Below are 20,000 nucleotides of genomic sequence, written 5' to 3'. Positions count from 1 at the left end.
AGAATCATTATTACAAGTTTTAAACTTCTCACCACATTTTCATTAAGCTCATCTGTCAAACACTGTTCTGCAAATGTATTAGTCTATTTCACCTATATCTACCTGTAGTGCTCATCAGTATGTACACTGATGATTTTAACAAAATGTAAGCAACATATCTTTATAAATTCACATGGACGCATCAACCAATGATCTTTTTTTCTTTTGAAAAACATGCAATATGTGTTTTCCTGACAGACCTTAATTTATATGTCAAAATATTATAATTGCAGACAGTGGAAGAAAGGGTGGTGTTGCACTATGATGATATAGATACTTATATAGCACCTATCCTCTGTCAGAGACCAAGCTCAAAACACTACTGACACGGGGTCATTTGCACAACAGGCTATCTACCTGGGTAGAGCTGACTGATGGCTGCCACTGAGCGCTCATGATTCATTTCCAGTGTCATTCATTCAGATTTCAGGCACGCACACATACACACTCAGACAGACATATAACATTTTACGTCATTTTATGTGTGTGACGGTTTTGATTATTTACCCTGCCATGTAGGCAGCCATACTCCGTTTTCAGGGGTGTGCATGCTGGTTATGTTCTTGTTTCCATAACCCACCAAACACTGACATGGATTACAGGATCTGTAATGTATGTATTTGAACTTCTGTGTGTGCATACACACAAATGGGGTTCAGGCACAAGCAGGTCTAAACATATGTTGACCTGGGAGATTGGAAAAATCCCCACCCTTTTACCCACCAGGTGCCGTTACCAAGATTCGAACCCAGAACCCTCAGATTGAAAGTCCAATGCTTTAACCACTAGGCTAGTGCGCCTGCACTCTCCCTGAATTTCACACACAGTAATCTGTTGTGAAAAGAAAGTACACTTTTCTCCTGATCAGCTTCTGAATGCTTCATATATAAATATATATATTTATATATTTCTTTATCATTAATACTGTAACTTAACCTTGAATTGGGTCAGCAACAAAAGGTAGATTTCAGGTTTTTAAAATTTATGCATTAATTTTCTTAGGGTGTGTGTGTGTGCAATTCCAATAAAGGTGGAGATCCTTCCTCACTTCCTGCGGTCTCCTTTTCTTTTTCACAATAATGTGGCAAGCCCATTGCATTTCGTATTTGTATTTGTATTTCTTTTTATCACAACAGGTTTCTCTGTGTGAAATTCGGGCTGTTCTCCCCATGGAGAGCGTGTCGCTACACTACAGCGCCACCCATTTTTTTGGTATTTTTTCCTGCGTGCAGTTTTATTTGTTTTTCCTATCACAGTGGATTTTTCTACAGAATTTTGCCAGGAACAACCCTTTTGTTGCAGTGGGTTCTTTTACATGTGCTAAGTGCATGCTGCACACGGGACCTCAGTTTATCATCTCATCCGAATGACTAGCGTCCAGACCACCACTCAAGGTCTAGTGGAGGGGGAGAAAATATCGGCGGCTGAGCCATGATTCGAACCAGCGCGCTCAGATTCTCTCGCTTCCTAGACGGACGCGTTACCTCTAGGCCATCACTCCACATGGAACTGGGTGCTGGCTACAAAACAGAGAGAGGTCCCAGCAACATATTAAGTAGACTGTTGCTGTATATATATCTGCTTGTGCCATACCGTGGCTCTCTACTGTGTATATCCATAAGGTCAAATACTCATGTCAAAGATGCAGTAATCCATGCCAGTGTTCTGTGACACAACTGGTCCCCGTCTCTGGAAAATTATACTCTCTTAAATGATTCACATGGGAGAGGAGTAGCAGCTTTCGTTAAAAATTCTTTGAATACTACAAGGAGAACTGATCTGGAGGTTTTCAAACCTTCAGTTGTATGTGAAGTACTGGAAAACAGAGAAAAACTTATGATTGCTATAGTATACAGATCTCCATATTGTCTTAGTCATGAAAATACGACTCTAAATATAAAAATGAAAAATGTAAGGTACTTCACATTGGCAAAGATAACCCAAAATACATTTATCATATGAACTCTGATGATATAGAAGAAACTGAGTTAGAAAAGGGTTTTGGAAATATTGGTGGATAAAAATTTAACTTTTGAACAGCACAGTAATGCTACAGTTAAAAAACAACAACAAAACAAACAGAATAGCAGGCATGATCACCCATTTTATCCAGTATAAAAATAAAGATGTCATGGTACCATTATTCAAATCATTAGTAAGACCAATACTGGAATATGGTAATATGGTACGGTCCCCTTACCTTAGAAAACATATTGCCTTGATTGAAAATGTACAGAGGAGATTTACCAAACAAATTATTGGATAGGGAGTATGTCCAATGAAGAGAGACTAACTAGTTTGAAACTCCAAAGCCTGGGATATCGCAGGTTAAGGGGTAATATGACTGAGACATATAAGATTCTACATGGACATTATGATCAGAGCACTACACAAAACCTTTTCACTCTAAAGGACTGTAATCATACCAGGGGATAGCCACTAAAACTAATGAAGACATTTACCAAATCAAACCTTTTTTCACACTTTTTTTTTTAACTAACAGGGTTGTGAACTTCTGGAATAATCTGCCTAGTAACATTGTCACTGCAGGAACACTTAACAGTTTTAAAAACTTATCAGATAAACACTGGAAGGATTATGGATTCCAAGTTAATTTCTCTGTAGGAAGCTAGCCATAACCTTAGCAAATGCACACTCTTATAAAGTAAAAAAGAAATTTTTTTTTTTTTAAAGTCCTAATTGATCAGGCAAAAGCTGATAAAGCCTAAAAGCTGTGACACTAGATATGATAACTAATCATATTACCAATAAAACAAAACAAAAACACCCATTCAGCAACCTATATCCCCATCGGTCCAAGATTAATAAATAAATAAGTAAATAATGAATTTAAAGGGTGGTGGTGGTGGTAAGTGGCTGTGGGGGTGATAGTCTGTTTTAAATGCACGTTTTAAATGCACATTCTTGACTACAAGTAAAACATGTAAAAGTCCACTCATAGGGCACTGACCATTATTTTTAATTCATTTTTGAGGGTGGGAAGGGCAGAGGTGTATCTCACCCCCACTCTGCACAATAAATATACAAGTGTATCTTTTGAACAGAAACACCACCTATCTTTCGAGTAGCCTGTTGTTAATAAAACTGAGAACGAGTATTGGATCAGAAATATACATGAACACAATGCTATCAGTCAACTTGTGCAACGGTTTCTGAGTGGAATCAGGAAGATCACCCCCGTCTCCGGCTCAGAACTGATCGCTGCGGCCACCAGAGGCGACATTTATTGTCCATAACTTATTTGAGTTAAACACCCTTCAGAAAAAAATATCCACCATTTGTAACCGCCTCAAACACCCGCTGCCTGCCATATCTTCTGACATATGCGTTGATCAGTCAGTCGTTTCAACACACTTTGCCTTTTGTTTACAAAAACGAAGGGAGATTACTCTGCAACTTCTCTACAAGTTGTCTGCAGAAATGGCTGCCGAAAGTTGATAACGTAAACAAACCGGCAGAATCAAATCGATTATATGTCTTCAGCGATGGAAAACCCCTGAGCTTTTTAAGGTAACATTTTATAAACAAATTTGGCATGCTCTTACATTCATTTATGCGCATAAATCAGATCGTTCACATAACAAACTTTACTAGAAAACTTTTATTTTCATATTTTCCCTGTCTCTTCGTGTAGGTGGTTAAGTGAAACACGAAATGCACGGACTTTATATGTTTGTTTATTATGATTTGCTACAGTTTTATAAAAGCAATTTTTAGATTGATTTCATTTAATAATGTGTGTTCCATACAAGACTTACTTTGACTGTCTGCAAATTAGTAAAACGTGTTGTGTTGATGCAAGTATGGACCTGTCGGGAATATTGCCCCCCTTTACTTAAAATTTTAAAAATTGTTGAAATGACAGGCTTCGAAACTGAACATAAGGCATTCGGTTTTCTTTTGGTTCTAGCCTTTTGAATATGTTCATGTAAGTCATTATGAGATTCGAATGCAGTTTTCTTCAAAATCGACTGAACTGATATTTCTTTAGCGAAAACATTTGGTATGTATCTCGCTGTAAATCTCAGCATTTTTTTTGTATAGGTTATTTCCCTTTGTTCAGTATAGGTGTGCTCGACATTCACTGTTTATTGATAATTGTAATCACGATGAGAGAGTGATAAATGCCTTAAGAAAAGGACACAATTAACAAGCATGTTTTTCCTTCATACTTCAGCTCATATGTTTAATGATGTGTTAATTATACAATCCATTCTTGTTGAAATTAGGCCTGCATTGTTGCAGTTCTGGTTGATGAAATGGAGAGCTCAATAGGTGACAAAGAATCAGAGCCACACACACACACACACACACACACACACATGTGATAACAAGGGTGTTTAAAAGGGTGTCTGAATCTGCAAAATGATGTTTTCAAGACTGGATTTTACACACAAAAGAAATGTGTGTGTGTGTGTGTGCATATATATATATATATATATATATATATATATATATATATATATATATACATGTTTGTGTATGTGAGTGTGTGTGTGTATTCTCTCTCTCTCTCTCTCTCTCTCTCTCTCTCTATATATATATATATATATATATATAAGGATCCTGCATAAAGCAAAGCTGATTTGCTTAAATTAAAAGAGGTAATTATATGAACAAGTGAGGAACAGATAAAAACAAAAATAATAGAATAGGGGAGATTGAGAAATTGTGCACTTGTTGCAGAGCTAAAAGTAGACAGTTGGGTCTGTCACTAGTTATTTTGGGATGGCTGAAATGAAAAAGACAGTTTCTCAACACAAGTGGTGAGGCCTTACTGCTATCAAGAGTGTCACTAAAACAGCTAGATCACCGAGATTACAAGGGTGTTTAAAAGGGTGCCTGAATCTGCGAAATGATGTTTTCAAGACTGGATTTTTCACACAAAAGAAACATAAACTAAAGGTGATTATTTTCTTATGCATTGAGAGACATACACCGGTATACATATTTTTACATGTATTGGGAAGGCTCTGTGTGTGTGTGTGTGTGTGTGTGTATATAAAGTTGAGGAGATAGGGATGATCAGCATGGAGTGATTTATCATCTGATTTTTGTGCTTGCACACAAGCTCATGCATACAAGCAGGGACAAGAGGAAAAGAGTCTTAAATTATCTGAATGGACGAATGCCAACGGTCATGGAAATGGAATATTACCTACTTGACTCATACACTGCGTGGGTGAACGACTGGAAGGAAGGGGGTCAGGGAGGGGTGTGTGGGCGCTGGAGATGGGGTGCGGCCTCTAAAATACAGCAACATGATGACCCCTCTGCATTCAACTGGCTCTATTGTCACACCATACTCCACCATAGCACCTGTAAAAGAGAAACTGTTATGAGTTAAGAGGTGTAAATTACAACATGAACTATAGAGATATGTATTATTATACATGTGCATTTTCAGCCACCTTCAACAACTGGAAGTAAGTCAGAGGAAATCTTTTATGAACATCTTTCGTACAAACAGAAAAAAAGGGTCGGTACTGCACTGTAGCATCATGCTGAAAAAGTGCATATGTCATCCAACCATACCATGGCCTGGCTTCGCTGACGAAGATCTAGGAAGGGCGTTGTCCACGTCTGATGCAGGCACGCTCATGGCTGACAAGGCCAATGCGGGAAAAGCAGAGTCAGCCGCAGCGGTTGCAAGGGAAAGTCTGATCTGGGTTCGCGGCTGCAGCGTCGTGGTTCTTCCTCCTTCTGCGTTTGTCCTCAAGGCTGGCCCTGCGGTTGTTTTCGAAGGAGGAGACAGCTTGGTGGATGGTGCGTCGCCAGGTCTCTCGATCAGCGGCTACTGGCAATGGTCAATGTGACAGGCACCGAGAGCTTTCTTCAAGGAGTCTTTGTATCTCTTCTTGGGTGCTCCTCTGTCACGGTGGCCAGTGGACAGTTCGCCATACAGCGCGATCTTGGGCAGGCGGTGGTCCTCCATCCTGGACACGTGCCCTGCCCAACGTAGCTGGGTCTTTAGCAGCACTGCCTCGATGCTGATAGTCTTTGCCTGCTCCAGGACCTCGACATTTGTGATGTAGTCACTCCAGTGGATGCTGAGGATGGTGCGAAGGCAGCGCTGGTGAAAGCGATCAAGCAGTCGTATGTGGTGCCGGTAGGTAACCCAGGTTTCGGAGCCATACAACAGGGTGGGCAGTACAACAGCTCTGTACACACTGATCTTTGTGTCTTTCTTCAGGTGTTTGTTGTTCCACACTCGCTTGTACAGCCTGCCGAATGCACTGTTTGCCTTTGCAAGTCTGTTGTCGATCTCCTTGTCGATCTTGGCGTCAGACGAGATGGTGCAGCCTAGGTAGCTGAACTGGTGGACCGACTTCAGCTCTGTCTCACCGATGTTGATGTGAGGAGCGTGGAATTCTTCCCGTGGGGCAGGCTGGTGGAGAACTTCCGTCTTTTTCAGACTGACTTCTAGGCCGAAGAGCTGCGCAGCCTCTGCGAAGCAGGACGTTATACGCTGCAGGGCCGCTTCTGTATGGGCGACAAGGGCAGCATCGTCGGCAAACAGAAGCTCTCTGATGAGTTGCTCCAGTGTCTTGGTGTGGGCCTGTAGCCGCCTCAGGTTGAATAGGCTGCCATCAGTGCGGTATCTGATGAAGATACCGTCGTCGTCGCCAAGATCTTCAGTGGCCTGTTGGAGCATCATGCTGAAGAAGATCGTGAAGAGGGTCGGCGCGAGGACACAACTTTGTTTCACTCCATTTCCAATTGGGAAGGGCTCCGAAAGGTCGTTGCTGTGTCTGACCTGTCCACGCTGTTCCTCATGTAGTTGGATGACCATGCTGAGGAATTTTGGGGGGCATCCTAGACGTTTCATGATCTCCCACAGACCTTTTCTGCTCACGGTGTCGAAAGCTTTCGTGAGATCGACGAATGTCGCATACAGTCCTTTGTTCTGTTCCCGACATTTTTCTTGTAGCTGTCTGAGAACGAAGACCATGTCAGTGGTGCCTCTGTTGGCTCTAAAGCCACACTGACTCTCTGGGAGATGTTCTTCGGCGATAGTAGGCACCAGCCGATTTAGGAGGACTCTGGCGAGGATCTTGCCTGCGATGGAGAGCAGAGTTATCCCCCTGTAGTTGGAGCAGTCCGACTTTTCTCCCTTGCGCCATACATTACTTGCTTAAATATACTCTTCACTCTGGCTTGAGCATGAGATGCAACAAATTGCCTCAAGTCGTTTCTGTCTTCAGTGAGCCAGATGATTTTGTTCCAGGTCTTGTCTGTTGCTTTCATTTCATCTTCTATAATTGTTCTCCATGTGCCATGTGGTCTGCCTCTCTTTCTTTTTCCTGGTGGTGCCCATTTGAGGGCATCATAAGGACATGTCTGGTTTTAGTTATCCTCAGAACATAGCCCAGCGCTAGCCACATCCAGCACAATATTGTTGATGCCCATGCATCTGCTTACTTCTTTTGTTGCTGACATGCTGTTCCCACTGGAGTCTTGAATTTCTTCCAGACCCACACTGTGTAGTTGGTTTTCTTTGTAATTACATTCCTATGTCAGTTCCTATACGAGCCTTGTTGGTTGGACTGCAGTGGCTCTCATAACCCAACTGATCACGAGGAGGAGGAGAAGGGGGTAAGATCACGCAGTCCTGCCTGGCTCCTATCTTCACATGAAACCATTTGCTTTGTCGTCCACCTTGATGCCCACAGCACTGGTTGTTGCCATACATGCATGCCCTTCATGATGTTGATGACTTTTGTTGGAAATCTGTATGCTCTAAGAATCTTCCAGAGCCAGGGGTAGTGGATGCTATCAAAGGCTTTTTTTTATGTCAATGTAATTGATGAGAGTGATGAGTTCTAACCACACATGCTTTTTTCCAAACACTCGTGCCTTGTGCCTTCGTCATTCTGTTAGGGTTGACTCCTCAGCATGTTCTGAATTGTTTAGAGACAGGATCAAAAGTGGCATGTCCACCTCAATCTTTTACTTTTTTCTCTCTTCTGAATCGTGTCATTCAGATGGATGTTCAAAAAGAAGTACAAACATCAAAGTTGGAAAGAAAGAATGAGCTATACTCATGATTTTCAAGGATGATTTATTTTAATGATTTCCATTGGATTTCAACACTTTGCATACATCACAGTCTTAACCACTGTGCAGCGTGTGAAAACCGTTACACCATTGAAACACGCTCATATACATACGTAAACTGAGGGAGTGAGAGAGGAGGACGGGGTGAAAGGGGGTCAGACAGCAAACGGAAGGAAGTGTTTATGTGGAAGGGGAGGAGAGAGAGGGGGAGGAGGGGGGAGAGAAGAGGGAGAGTGGCACTGTTTTCATCATAGGCCTAAAATTAGTTACGATCTCCCCACCTTGCTGATGGGAATTGATAGGTCACCAATACGTCACTAATAGTTGTCATGTCTCTCTTGCTTTATGTTTGAACCCCCCCCCCCCCTCTCTCTCTCTCTCTTTCTCACCGGTAGCTATAAGACGGCACGACAGCCCCATAGTCGCTTGAGTACAGCCGGATTCCCAACGTAGTGGAACAGGACAGGGTATTTTGATGAATCGAAGGTATCCAGAAGGCATCTGCTACTGCGGCGAGTCCTGCTGTCAGTCAGTCTCAAACGTGACTCAGACAATAGCCAGACAAGGCGGGAACGATGAATGATGCATATTAACGTACACAATAGGTAAAAGACCTGAATGTAGTTGAAAAAAAACAAACATGTGGCCCTTTCATCGGCTTAACTTAGGGGAGAGCACAAACAGTTCGGTTCAGAATTACTTACATGTGTATATTGTAATTATTGCTGATTTGTTTTAATATTTTCTTCGTTACTTTTCTGTTGGTATCCGCTCATTACGCCACGTGTAGGTTTCTGACAAGTGGGCTGCACATTATCACCACAGTCATGTTTTGTTGGGGGATATTACTTGTAATGTTCTGCACATATTCTCCAGCTGAGGGATGTGTGCTTTTACTTTCCGCTTTAAATGGGAGTTAGAACGGGAAGCCTCCATTCAACTTACTAGTTAGTAACAGAAAACAACAAAGAGTAATCTAGAACGTAAAATTTAATCGGCGAAACCGCTGCAAAATTTCGGCAAAAATGTTTTTCCTCGTGTCATAAATGAAGTTTAATATCAGTTCGTTGTTTAGAGTTCTGTTATCAAGGAACGCTGCAATTACTTTGCTATTATTTGAGCAGTAGTTATAATTTCACTAATCATTTGATGTATTACGTACATTTATAATTAAAAAACAAAACAAAAACAAAACCCAAAACAAACGCTTAGCTGCTTTATCATAGATTATTACATCATATAGTAAGCCATGAGATGGACCAACCCGCCGCCCAGCTAAAATAACTTCCTGTCGAAAAGTGCAGAGCAATATGTTATTGCACTGTTTATTTCAGTTTGATTATTCATAGTGTCAGGTTCGAGATATAACCTGAAATTATTGGTAGGGTATAACTTATAAGGATAAAGAGAAGCTCTGCGGATATCTGGGTATTTGGATGAGGGAAGGGGTGGGTGTGGGGGGATGTGTTGGAAACGTTTGCAGATGGTGCCTATCCCCCATTAGCAATTTCCATGTTCAATGGTGGAAATTCATGTTCTCCGAGGATCTTGGCAAAATATAATGCCCATTTACGTCCTTTCATTTGTATCCATTTGCTTAATTCTGGATATGATTGATAGAATAGTTCCATGGTTTTTTTAAATGAATATGTTAGTGACTTCATAAACACAAAGCATTATTTAGTGTGTGCAATTTTGAAACAGAATTTGTACCTAGCTTTGGAGGAAAATACGGGGTATGTGTATTGGGGTGAGTGTGAAGGGGGCATTTGGGACTGAGAGCGCCAGAGGGCAGAGTGAGAAGGGGGCAGCTTGTTGGCAGCAGACCTGCATATTATTATGTCAGTATTAATACCTTTTCTCCACACAGGACATGTTGATGACCTTTGGTAAATTTGGTCTGTGAGCGGCAGGTCTAACAGACTGAGAGTAAGGAACTGGCTCGTATTGAAATTTGCATTGACTCGTAAAGTTTTTGAGGTCACTGACCTCGAGAGTGAGAACATATCAAATGCAGAGAAAACAGGGAGAGTGGGGATGGTGGTGACATTGGCATTGGGAGGTTTACAGCATAAGTGAAGAAGTGAAGCAAAGAAACAAACAACCGGATACCACAATTCGTCTGTGTCTGCACCACGTACTGTCGAAGGAAATAAAGAAGCGGAGACTAGTTATCATCAGGTTTTACATGTGGTTCACTCCATTCTAACCCGTTCTGACTGAAGTTGAAGAGGCCCAATGTTGTATGTGTTTTGACGAGCCCCAAAGCACTATTCATCTGCTCAGTGAATGCGTGGTATCAGGCACACACATTGTAGTGTTGAGTCAGTCTACGACGATCATTTTCGTGATACTTCACATGAAAAAAAAAAGTAGCTACTTAGTGAAGCAGATCTTTTTCATTTGATTCGATTATCGTATGTATTGAAGAAGACATTTTTATTACCTTTAAAGTTTGGGAAGTTGTTAATCCCACATTGCCTCTCTCTCTTGTTTTTAATGAACAAATGCACCGATAACGTTAGGAATACAATATAACACCAGGAAGACTTCAAGAATGCACATATAGCATGAAGAGTGCACAGGTAACATCATGGATACATTGATAACATCAATTACGAAACAAAACTTGCATAGACATTTAGTAATGCATGCTGTTATGCTGAATTAAAGTCACAAGTCAAAGTGTGTATTTGTTTCAAACTGGCTTAATCTTGCTGTCTGTGACAACTACAAATCAGGGTATATTCATTATCATCATACAAATGAAATATGCCACTACATGTTGCATTGCAAAGAGATGGAATATTCTATTCTGTTCCCACTCCGTAATTATCAACTAATTACGTAATCAAAGGCATATATGACTGTCATGCAAAATAGAACTGGTCATATTTCCCAAAAGATGATGGATGACAAATATTTTTCAGAAATTTTGAGGAGTTCTTAATCCTACTTTGACCCCACTTCACCCCCATGGTTTTGTTTTGACTTGCTTTCAGTCCAGGGATGGCCTCTGTTGGTCGACCGGACTGTGAGCAACATGAATTGAAATCAGAATTACTTTTCTTGACTATTCACCGCCAGACATGAGTCTTGAAAACCTCGCCTCAAGACGTTCTTGTCTTGGTCTGTGTTTTACATCCTCACACTTTGGAAGTTAAAGAGGCGATTGCATGGGATTTTGACTTTGCGGCATTATTAGTCAGTGACAAAATGGAGGTAATTATTATTGGGCTATATAATTAAAAAGCTATGGCAAGTCGATGTCGAGGATTCAGGCCATTGTCGGTCCATAAGAAATGAGCACTCCTTCATTCGCGAAACTCGAATTGCGAATGCTTGACGCGGAAATGTTTTATCTAAGTTCGGTCCTCGTAAATCTTGCCTGAATTTAAACTGTCAGTATATATATATAATATATATATATATATATATATATATATATATATATGCCATATATATATATATATATATATATATATGTGTGTGTGTGTGTGTGTGTGTGTATGGGGGAGGTGGGGGGGGATGACTGTACTGAGAGAAAGGGTAACAGTGTCACAAATAAAGGCATAGACTGGTCAGGTTTCTGTTTATTAACTCCAAACTGGAGCGAGGGTCGTAGAAACTTGGGAAAGTCTTTTGTACAAAGGGTCATTAAACAACAGATAATGGTAGTAAAACGGAGTTTGTGTACTCTTTCGCCTTGAGGAGGGTGTTTTGTGTTCAGTTTGAGGCAAGAGAAGGGCGAGAATAAGTGTTTGCGTGGGATACAACATCAAGCCCCCCAGCTTTTCGAGACAGGCTTACTTGGTAGTCGCCCATCTGTTAAACGGCGACACTTTAATGTGGACCTTTGTGGATCCAACCAAGCAGCGCATGATACTCACGCCCCAGCGAGAAGACAAGCAAAGAGCAATCAAAATTTAATTGATGAATTGATTATGGAAATGTTGAAAAGGAGTTTTGTTCACCAAACAGCAAAGGGATAAATGAATAACCGTCCGGATCCTAGCAGAACATAATATTTTTTTCTTCCATTTTTTTACTTCTTTCGGTGTTGCCAGCTGCGGTTGGTATTAGTTTATCAAAAGGGGGATAAAAATAAAATGCTTTCACCGGTTATTTTTTAAAAAATTAATTATTTTTTTTGTGGAACAGTTACGCCAACAGCTTATTTTCAAGGATTGGCTATTCTAAGCCGAAGCAAGGCTATTGCCTGCGTTTCAAGGCTTTTACTTTCAGACGTCTCTGTAGTGGCGGTTGAACAGAAGCACGAGCAAATCATGTCCATTCAAGTAGAAACACATTCATGCCTCATTCTGTGGCCGAGGAAGGACGAGACTGTTGTATTGTGCATTATCGACTTTACAAAAGCTTTCGCTGTCATGATCTCTCCGTGGTTCTGCATACAATCGACAGTAACTCATCCCCCACCTCGAGTCATACCAACTGGTCTACCCCGTGACTGCACAACATTGGAAGGCATAATTTTTGGGTAACGTTCATTCAGTGCAGATCAGCGACGCTGTATTTATTCTATTCGGGCAGTTAACAGACAGTCATAGAGCCACGAGAACATAAAAAGCCAATATCATTATGCAAACAGAGTCACGTACCTAAAGAAAAGATTGATAAACGTATTCAAAAACCAGCCATCAGCAGTTACGACGAAACGACTTGCATCTTTCACCATTTTTCAGTCACGTGACCATGCGCGTGCCCCTCACCACTTCTTTTTTCTTTCTTTCCTTTTTTTCTGAGGGCAGGATGAAAAAAGAAAGCTCTTTTACCCTCAATAAAGATCATTTTGACTTGACTTCATACACACACACACACACACACACACACACACACACACACACACACACAAACCACGACTACCACCACCACCACCAGCTAGACACCATACCATACCATACCATACCACAACACACACACACACACACACACACACACACACACGTACACACACACGTACACACACACACAGAGCAGACTCGAGCCCCAATCAGACTGCCCCAGAGACTCCAGTCACACACACATTAGTAGCAGCTGATCCAAACTGTAACTGCAAGTGCAATTACCGCTCGCCACTTATCACACGGCTGTTAGGCCCAATCCTCCCCTTGTTTTCTCGACACCCCAAACACACAAACAACCTTCCCCTCTTCCCTCGTCTTCGACACTGATCTCACTCCATTAGCATGACTGTTCTTTTTTGTTTGTTTTGTTTTTATATTGGCTGTCAGAGTGTATGGGAGTGAATAGTAGTTCTGCTTTTCTCTGCATGTCTGTCTGACCCTTTCATTTTTTACTGTATTAATTTTTACTTATTCAAGTAGCAGTCTGTGGCAGACAGGGAGTCGCAGAGACAGACAGATACACGTATTGATCGAGATTCATATCTTTGGCAGATGTATGTGCTGTTTGACCTTGTCTGTCTCTGCCTAATAAAAATGCAAGTTGCATTTTCACTCAAGCACTCAAGTTCATGATCTGCCCCTCTCTCGAACATATGCATATATATGTATACATATATGTACACACACACCACATAACTATACATACATACATACATATATATATATATATATATATATATATATATATATATATATATATATATACACACACACAATGGGTTATAAAACAGCCCAAGATATCCCACATCCTTTGTGCAGTAATGATAGCCATGACGAAGTTCATTTTCCTATCCAGTATCCAGCTTGTATTTAAACCAATCCTTGATGACTTAACTACGAAGCAAGTCTTGTCTCACTGTGGGTATTTCTCTCTAAGGCAGAAAAATGAAGCGAAGAGACAGGGCATTTTATTATATATTAAAAATATTTATTTATATTATTAATACTAGACTTAATTCGATAAAAATCGCCGTGTCAGAAAAAAGACGTCATGATACATACGTAGGCTATATTCGTATCTAGATTGGAACTTTTTCTGTATTTGAAACATATAGCGCGCGTTTCTTACAGCTATTCAAGCAAACCAAGAGCTAATGTATGTCCGTTCACTCTCTAAAAATATGCGCAGTAGTTCCTTCTCTCTCACCTTCTCTCTCTCTCTCTCTCTCTCTCTCTCTCTCTCTCTCTATATATATATATATATATATATGCAAGAAAGAAGGCAAGACCCTGTCCCTCCCCACACTTTTCCACCCCATTCCTCTTCTCACCCTGCAGTCTGACTTCAGTGTGCCGTTAAAGTGAGATACACGGTCACATTCAAGCGCCGCGTGAATGCGAGTAATCCCTTTTATGAAGAGGGGAACAGTGCCAGAGACGGCCCCAAAGCCCAGGGGCTAAACGACAAGGACTGACAGGGATTAAAAATGAACGTATGTGATCGCGTGGTCGCGAGCGCGCGCGCCCGTCGCCGGGGGAAAAAAAGAAAAAAAAAAAAAAGAAGAAGAAGAAGAAGAAAAGTACAGAACTTAAATAATGCAGAAATCTCATTGGTATTGCCGACCACGAACCATTCAGTAGCTGTATTTGAATAGTTGAGTGAAAGGCTTATAGCGTTTCGAAGCGTCTTCAATTCAATGATTATATCTTATTCTCATGTGCTCAGAAAAAGGTGTGGGTTTTGAATGGGGTCTGGTTTCAGTCATTATCCTTTCTTGAAATGAATTGTTGCAAAAGTTTGTCCAGTTCTTGTGTTTGTCTTCTGTTGATTTTCTTGTTCTTTCTTTTTTCTTTTTGTCCATCTTCCTTCTTCCCTTCTTCCTTTCTGTGTATTTTTCCTATTTCTTTCTTTCTTTCTTTCTTTTTTTTTTTTTGTTGTCATTCTTCCCATCTAAATGGAAATGAGATCGAAGAATCAGGGGAGGGGAAGAAAAAGCGAAACCCTCTATGCCAGGTTCAAATGTCCTACATTCTTTGCTGAATACCCGCCCTTGTGCTCCATGTTAGTTCAGTGCTAATCAGGCGATTCCATCGCGGTGTTGTTCTCAGCCCAGTGGTTTTAGATTAATGAAATAGCTTTCTAGGCGTTGAGGTTGTATGCATATGGCTACTCTCAGTGCACTACCATGTTAAGAATATCACAACAGTCCGAGAATTACATTTCAAAGGAAAACAGTGAATGGTAATAGTTGTTTATTATAATTTATATACTGTTGCCATTGGTTATCATTGCTGGTTTGCTGGTTTGAAAGGTCGCTCATGATACAGCTCGAAAAACCTCCTTCCCAGTCCACGTCTTTCTGCCTCCCTCTCTTCCGTTCTCACCTGCTCTCTCTCTCTCTCTCTCTCTCTTTTCCTCTCGAGTGGGCGAGTTATGTTTGTGTGTGCGTGCTTGCGTGTGTGCTTCGTGTTTTAGTGAACGTATTTCTCAGCGCTTTCTCGTAATTCTTTTTTATTTTTTTTATTTTTATTTTTTGTTTGTTTAGAAATTAGGTCACAGATATTTTCAATACATCTACGATAGGTAGATACTATTGTAGGAATCTTCAAAAGGCATGACTTTTTCATTGAAAGAAACTCTCGCCTTGGGTGTGTTGGCGAATTGCAAAAGATTTTTTTACAGTTTATAGATATATTCGGTTATAGAAGGGGGATTTAAACCGGCTTAGAGCTGACTTTGGGCACTAATTCTGTGTACGCACTTACACACAAATGTTTGTGAGTGTGTATGTGTACAATACAATAGTGACAATTCAGTGATGATATGGTTATTCATAGTTTATTCAAGTGTCTGTTAGAAATGTACGCTAGCTATTCTAAACGCAGAAAATTTCCATATTGGAATTGGATTCAACCATAGTATGGATCATGACGTCATTTTGGAGACATTAAACAAAATCTTTAATAGAGAGACAATTCTAAATGTCCATTCACGTTAAAAAAAAAAAAAAAAAAAATGTACTTCAATGTCTGTCGGTCTCTCTGTCTCTGTCTTTAGTCTTGTCGCTGTCTCTTTATTCCTCTGTCTGTCTTTCTGTCTGTCAGCCTGCCTGTGTCTTAGTTTGGTCTATCTCTTCTCTGCTTCTTTCTCTGCCTCTCTCTCATTTTCTACTCATCGCTCTCTTTCTTTCTTTCTCTCTGCCTGCCTGTCTGCCTGTCTCTCTCTCTGACGTCGTGTGTGTGTGTGTGTGTGTGTGTGTGTGTGTCTGTGTGTCTGTCTGTGTTTGATGCGGTATGTGTGGTTGTGTGCTTGCCTTCTCATGCATGTGTATGTTGGCGCATGTGTCTCTTTCCCTTATATATATATATATATATATATATATATATATATATATATATATATACCCGTCGCCGGACCAATCCCATCACCACTATTTTATATTAAAGAAACGACTATTGTGCAACGCCACCACAGGGGAAAAAGAAAAAAAGGGCAAGATCTTCCCTTCACTGTCCCCTCCCCGTCACCCTGCTCCTTCCCCCTCCCCTCCCCCAGTCATATTCATGATTTGTCGCAGAGCTATGCCCGGTCGGTATCGAAAAAGAGTTACACGGATACATTCAAGCATTGCCTGAATGTGGTAATCCCTTTTATGAAGAGGAGGACAGTGCCAGAGACGGCCCCAAAACCCAGCGGCTAAACGACAAGGACTGAAAGGGATTAAAATTGAACGAATGTGATCGCGCTCGCTCGCTCCGGCGCCGCGTATAGGAAAGAAAGAAAGAACGAAGGAAAGAAACAAACAAAAGAAATAAACTTTATTATCTCATTGGCGTTGCCGACCACGAAAGCATTTAGTACCTATGTTTGGATGTAGGTTAGGAGAGGTATACAGTGTATCGAAATGTCGGCTTTTCAGTCATGGTGATTTATTTCCCAGGCCCGATGAAAGTTTAAAAAAGAGAAGAAATTATTATTCTTTATGGGGGCTGCCTTATGGCCTTTCTTCTTCTTCTTTTCTTCTTCTTCTTCTCCTTCTTCAAGTGTCTTATTGCAAAAGTTATTCTTTTTTCAAGGCTGTGCTCCAGTCACTTGTTGCTAATTTTACTCTTCATTTCAGGTACGACAAAGTGTTAAGTTGTCTATTTTCTGCTGTTTGTTGTTGTTGTTGTTTTGTTTGTTTTTCTTTTCTTTTTTTCACTTCGTCTTCTTTTTCTTTCTTTGCTGCCCTTGTCTTTGCGTTCTTTGTTTATCATTATTTCAATCTGATGGTTAAAAAATCGCTCAGAATCGGAAATTCAGCTTGAAAACTCTCGTTCTCTCGTAAACAATTCACTGCTACAACCATTCCCTCTCTCTTTCTCTCTGTCTCTATCTATCTGTCTGTCTCTAGTCTCCCTCTTTCTCTCCCACCCGTTTCTCTTTTAGATATCCACACATATACGCACGCGCATGTAGGTAAACGTAGGTATTTCTTTCACACAAAGCAAAAAGGGAAACGTTTGACGGAAACATCCGTGTTTATCATCTGTCTCTAATTAAGACGATTTTTCTCTTTCTTTCTGAGAAGTAATCATTTCAAGGGCACTTTGCTTTGGAAAGTGTGTGTGTGTGTGTGTGTGTGTGTGTGTGTGTGTGTGTGTGTGTGTGTGTGTGTGTGTGTGTGTGTGTAGAAGATCTTTGGCGGCTTGCTCTAGGAAATTACTTTATGTCAGTTCTTCTTGTTCTTTATTCTTTATTTTACGCTTGTTAATTGATTACTTTTAGAATGTATCGTTGTTTTACTCATGATCTTACATATCTGTAACTGATTGGTTTTAAAGAACAGTTGTTGTTTTGCTTGTGATTGCACGTATATGTTAATCAAGTTATCACTTGGCATTGCTTTGATCAATGAATATTTTATCTTAGCTCTACTCTCGGGGTTTCAAGGAGAATAACTGTCATCGAATACGAACATATCAACACAAAGTAAAATTGTGACTAAAGTTAAAAAAATTTTCTTTTAATATTCTAATAACATTGTTCATAACATTCATCGTCGTAATAGAATTATTGCGAACTCCGTTCACCCACCATAACAATAACAATATATTCAATGGTAACATGTTTGATTTCCGTGGTTGACATCGAAATTCAGTAATTTCTTTGAAGAACTGTTTGCCACTATTAGCAGATTCCAGCGACAGAATATTGAGAGAGAGAGAGAGAGAGAGAGAGAGAGAGAGAGAGAGAGAGCGAGCAAACCACTAACATACAATAACATTCATCGGACAACCAAAGAACAGTGGAATTTGCCACGAACTACATTTAAAACGCTAAGCAAACATAAATGTTTCAAGGATTATCATTTCGTACTGAATGTAGAATCTTAAAAAAAAAGAGAGAAAAAAAAATAAAAAAAAATTAAACTCTGTGTATGCGTGTGTGTTTGTTCGCGCATATGCATGCGTACGGTTTTTTGCATGCAGAATACTTTCAGCATCAAAATATGAATATCTTGCAAAGATAGTGTTTCAGGTCTAGTGGAAACAATCAGTGATGATATGTCGTTATATTCAGTCAGATATGTTTCAAGACCACTCAGCTATGACACATAAAAGAGCTGAGAGGCAGACACCCCTATAACTCATAGTTTTATCATGTCTTGTTTTATGGTGAACGTTTTGGTTTTTTTATCGCCGTCCTGAATTTGTGATGAGAAATAAGACATTTCCTGTGTCTGACAAAGCTGTTGACGCTTTTGGACAACCTGCCTTTCAACCTCTCTCGCTCGTCTTTTTTCCTTTTTTCTGCCTTTGCCTGTCCCACACTCTCCGACAGTATGTTTCTAGTTTTTTGTTTCCATCATCATGAACTGGGTGTGTTGTAACCTGGTTTGTCATGATTAAATACTGCGTAATCCCCACGCAGTTAAATGGCTTTCAACTTCTTGACAACAGAACATGCTGTTTTCTCTCCCTCTCACCCTTCCCTGCCTCGTTATGGTTTTAGTGCTCAGCTTTTTGTTGTTGCTTTTTGTTCAGGTAGGCACCACCAGGCTTTTCACACATTTGTTCCCGACATTACCAGATGGTTTTATACACCCTTTCAGGTCAGGGGCAGGTGTTTGCTTCCGGGATCGGGTTGTGGCCCAGGCGCTAGTGTTCCTATTGTGCCGGTAACCCGGCAGTTAATAAGAAAACGAGCCAGAGGTTCAATAGATGATGGGAAAACGAGTTTGAAGTGCAGAGTTGACATTAAGAATTAAGCAATTGCTGACACGAGGTAGGGGGTTGGTTTGCTTGCCCCAGCGGGGACTATACCTCAGTGTGTTTGCCCTCGAGAGAGAGGGGTGGTAGCCCCTGTACAGCATGAGTCTGCGTGAAGAGGAATCAAGGTATGAAAAGCCCCTCCGAGGAGAGACCCCTCATTAGTCCCTTGGGGTGAACAGCTTTTTTGGGGGTTGTTGTTGTTTTTTTGTGTTGTTGTTTCTTTTTTTTTCTTAAAAAAAAAAAAATTACTTACCATTTTTTTTAAAGGCTGGTCATTATAGATTGTGCTTATTACTTGATCAGAATCTTCAATCCAAAGGAAGAAATATGATCACAGTTTAATGTTAGTGGTACTGGTTTTGGGGCAACAGTATTTCACTCTTTTTCTCTCTTTTTTTCTGCAGTATTTAGAGAGTGTTGAATTATCACTAGCTTACGAACAATTCAGTTTCATTCAGCAAAGAGGAATGTAGCAGAATAGTTAAGACGCTTATCTGCCAAGACAGTGTCTGTGAGGGTCTGGGTTCAAATCCTAGTCTCGCCCTTTCTCCCAAGTTTGACTGGAAAATTAAACGGAGCATTTAGTCATTCGGATGAGACGATTAACTGAGGTTCCGTGCGCAGCACACACTTGGCACACTAAAAAAAAGAACTCATGACAACGTAAGTGTTTTCCTCTGGAGAATTTCTGAAGAAGAAATCCACTGTGATGAGTGCACAAATATAAAGCATGCACTTAAGGCCCGACTAATGCTCGAAGCC

General features: G+C 40.5%; 2 protein-coding genes across 4 annotated transcripts in view; one reads left to right on the top strand and one right to left on the bottom strand.

Moving 5' to 3' along the window:
* LOC143292897 (uncharacterized) overlaps positions 1 to 3,430 on the bottom strand; it is a 14,487-nt gene extending 11,057 nt beyond the window's left edge. The window contains exon 1 of one of the 3 annotated variants that reach the window (XM_076603570.1): positions 3,336 to 3,430. In XM_076603570.1, coding sequence (XP_076459685.1) covers positions 3,336 to 3,383 — 48 coding nt within the window. In that variant the 5' untranslated portion in view covers positions 3,384 to 3,430. The other 2 variants (XM_076603572.1, XM_076603573.1) reach the window with 2 other exon arrangements.
* A 42-nt stretch (positions 3,431 to 3,472) lies between these two features.
* LOC143292894 (centrosomal protein of 112 kDa-like) overlaps positions 3,473 to 20,000 on the top strand; it is a 98,198-nt gene continuing 81,670 nt past the window's right edge. The window contains exon 1 of the mRNA XM_076603566.1: positions 3,473 to 3,570. The gene's annotated coding sequence lies outside the window, so the exon portion shown is untranslated. The remainder of the gene's footprint in view (positions 3,571 to 20,000) is intronic.

This window comes from Babylonia areolata, chromosome 18, assembly GCF_041734735.1.
Source record: "Babylonia areolata isolate BAREFJ2019XMU chromosome 18, ASM4173473v1, whole genome shotgun sequence".
In the NCBI taxonomy this organism is placed as follows: Eukaryota; Metazoa; Mollusca; class Gastropoda; order Neogastropoda; family Buccinidae; genus Babylonia; species Babylonia areolata.
This window is presented reverse-complemented; position numbering and strand designations above follow the sequence as displayed.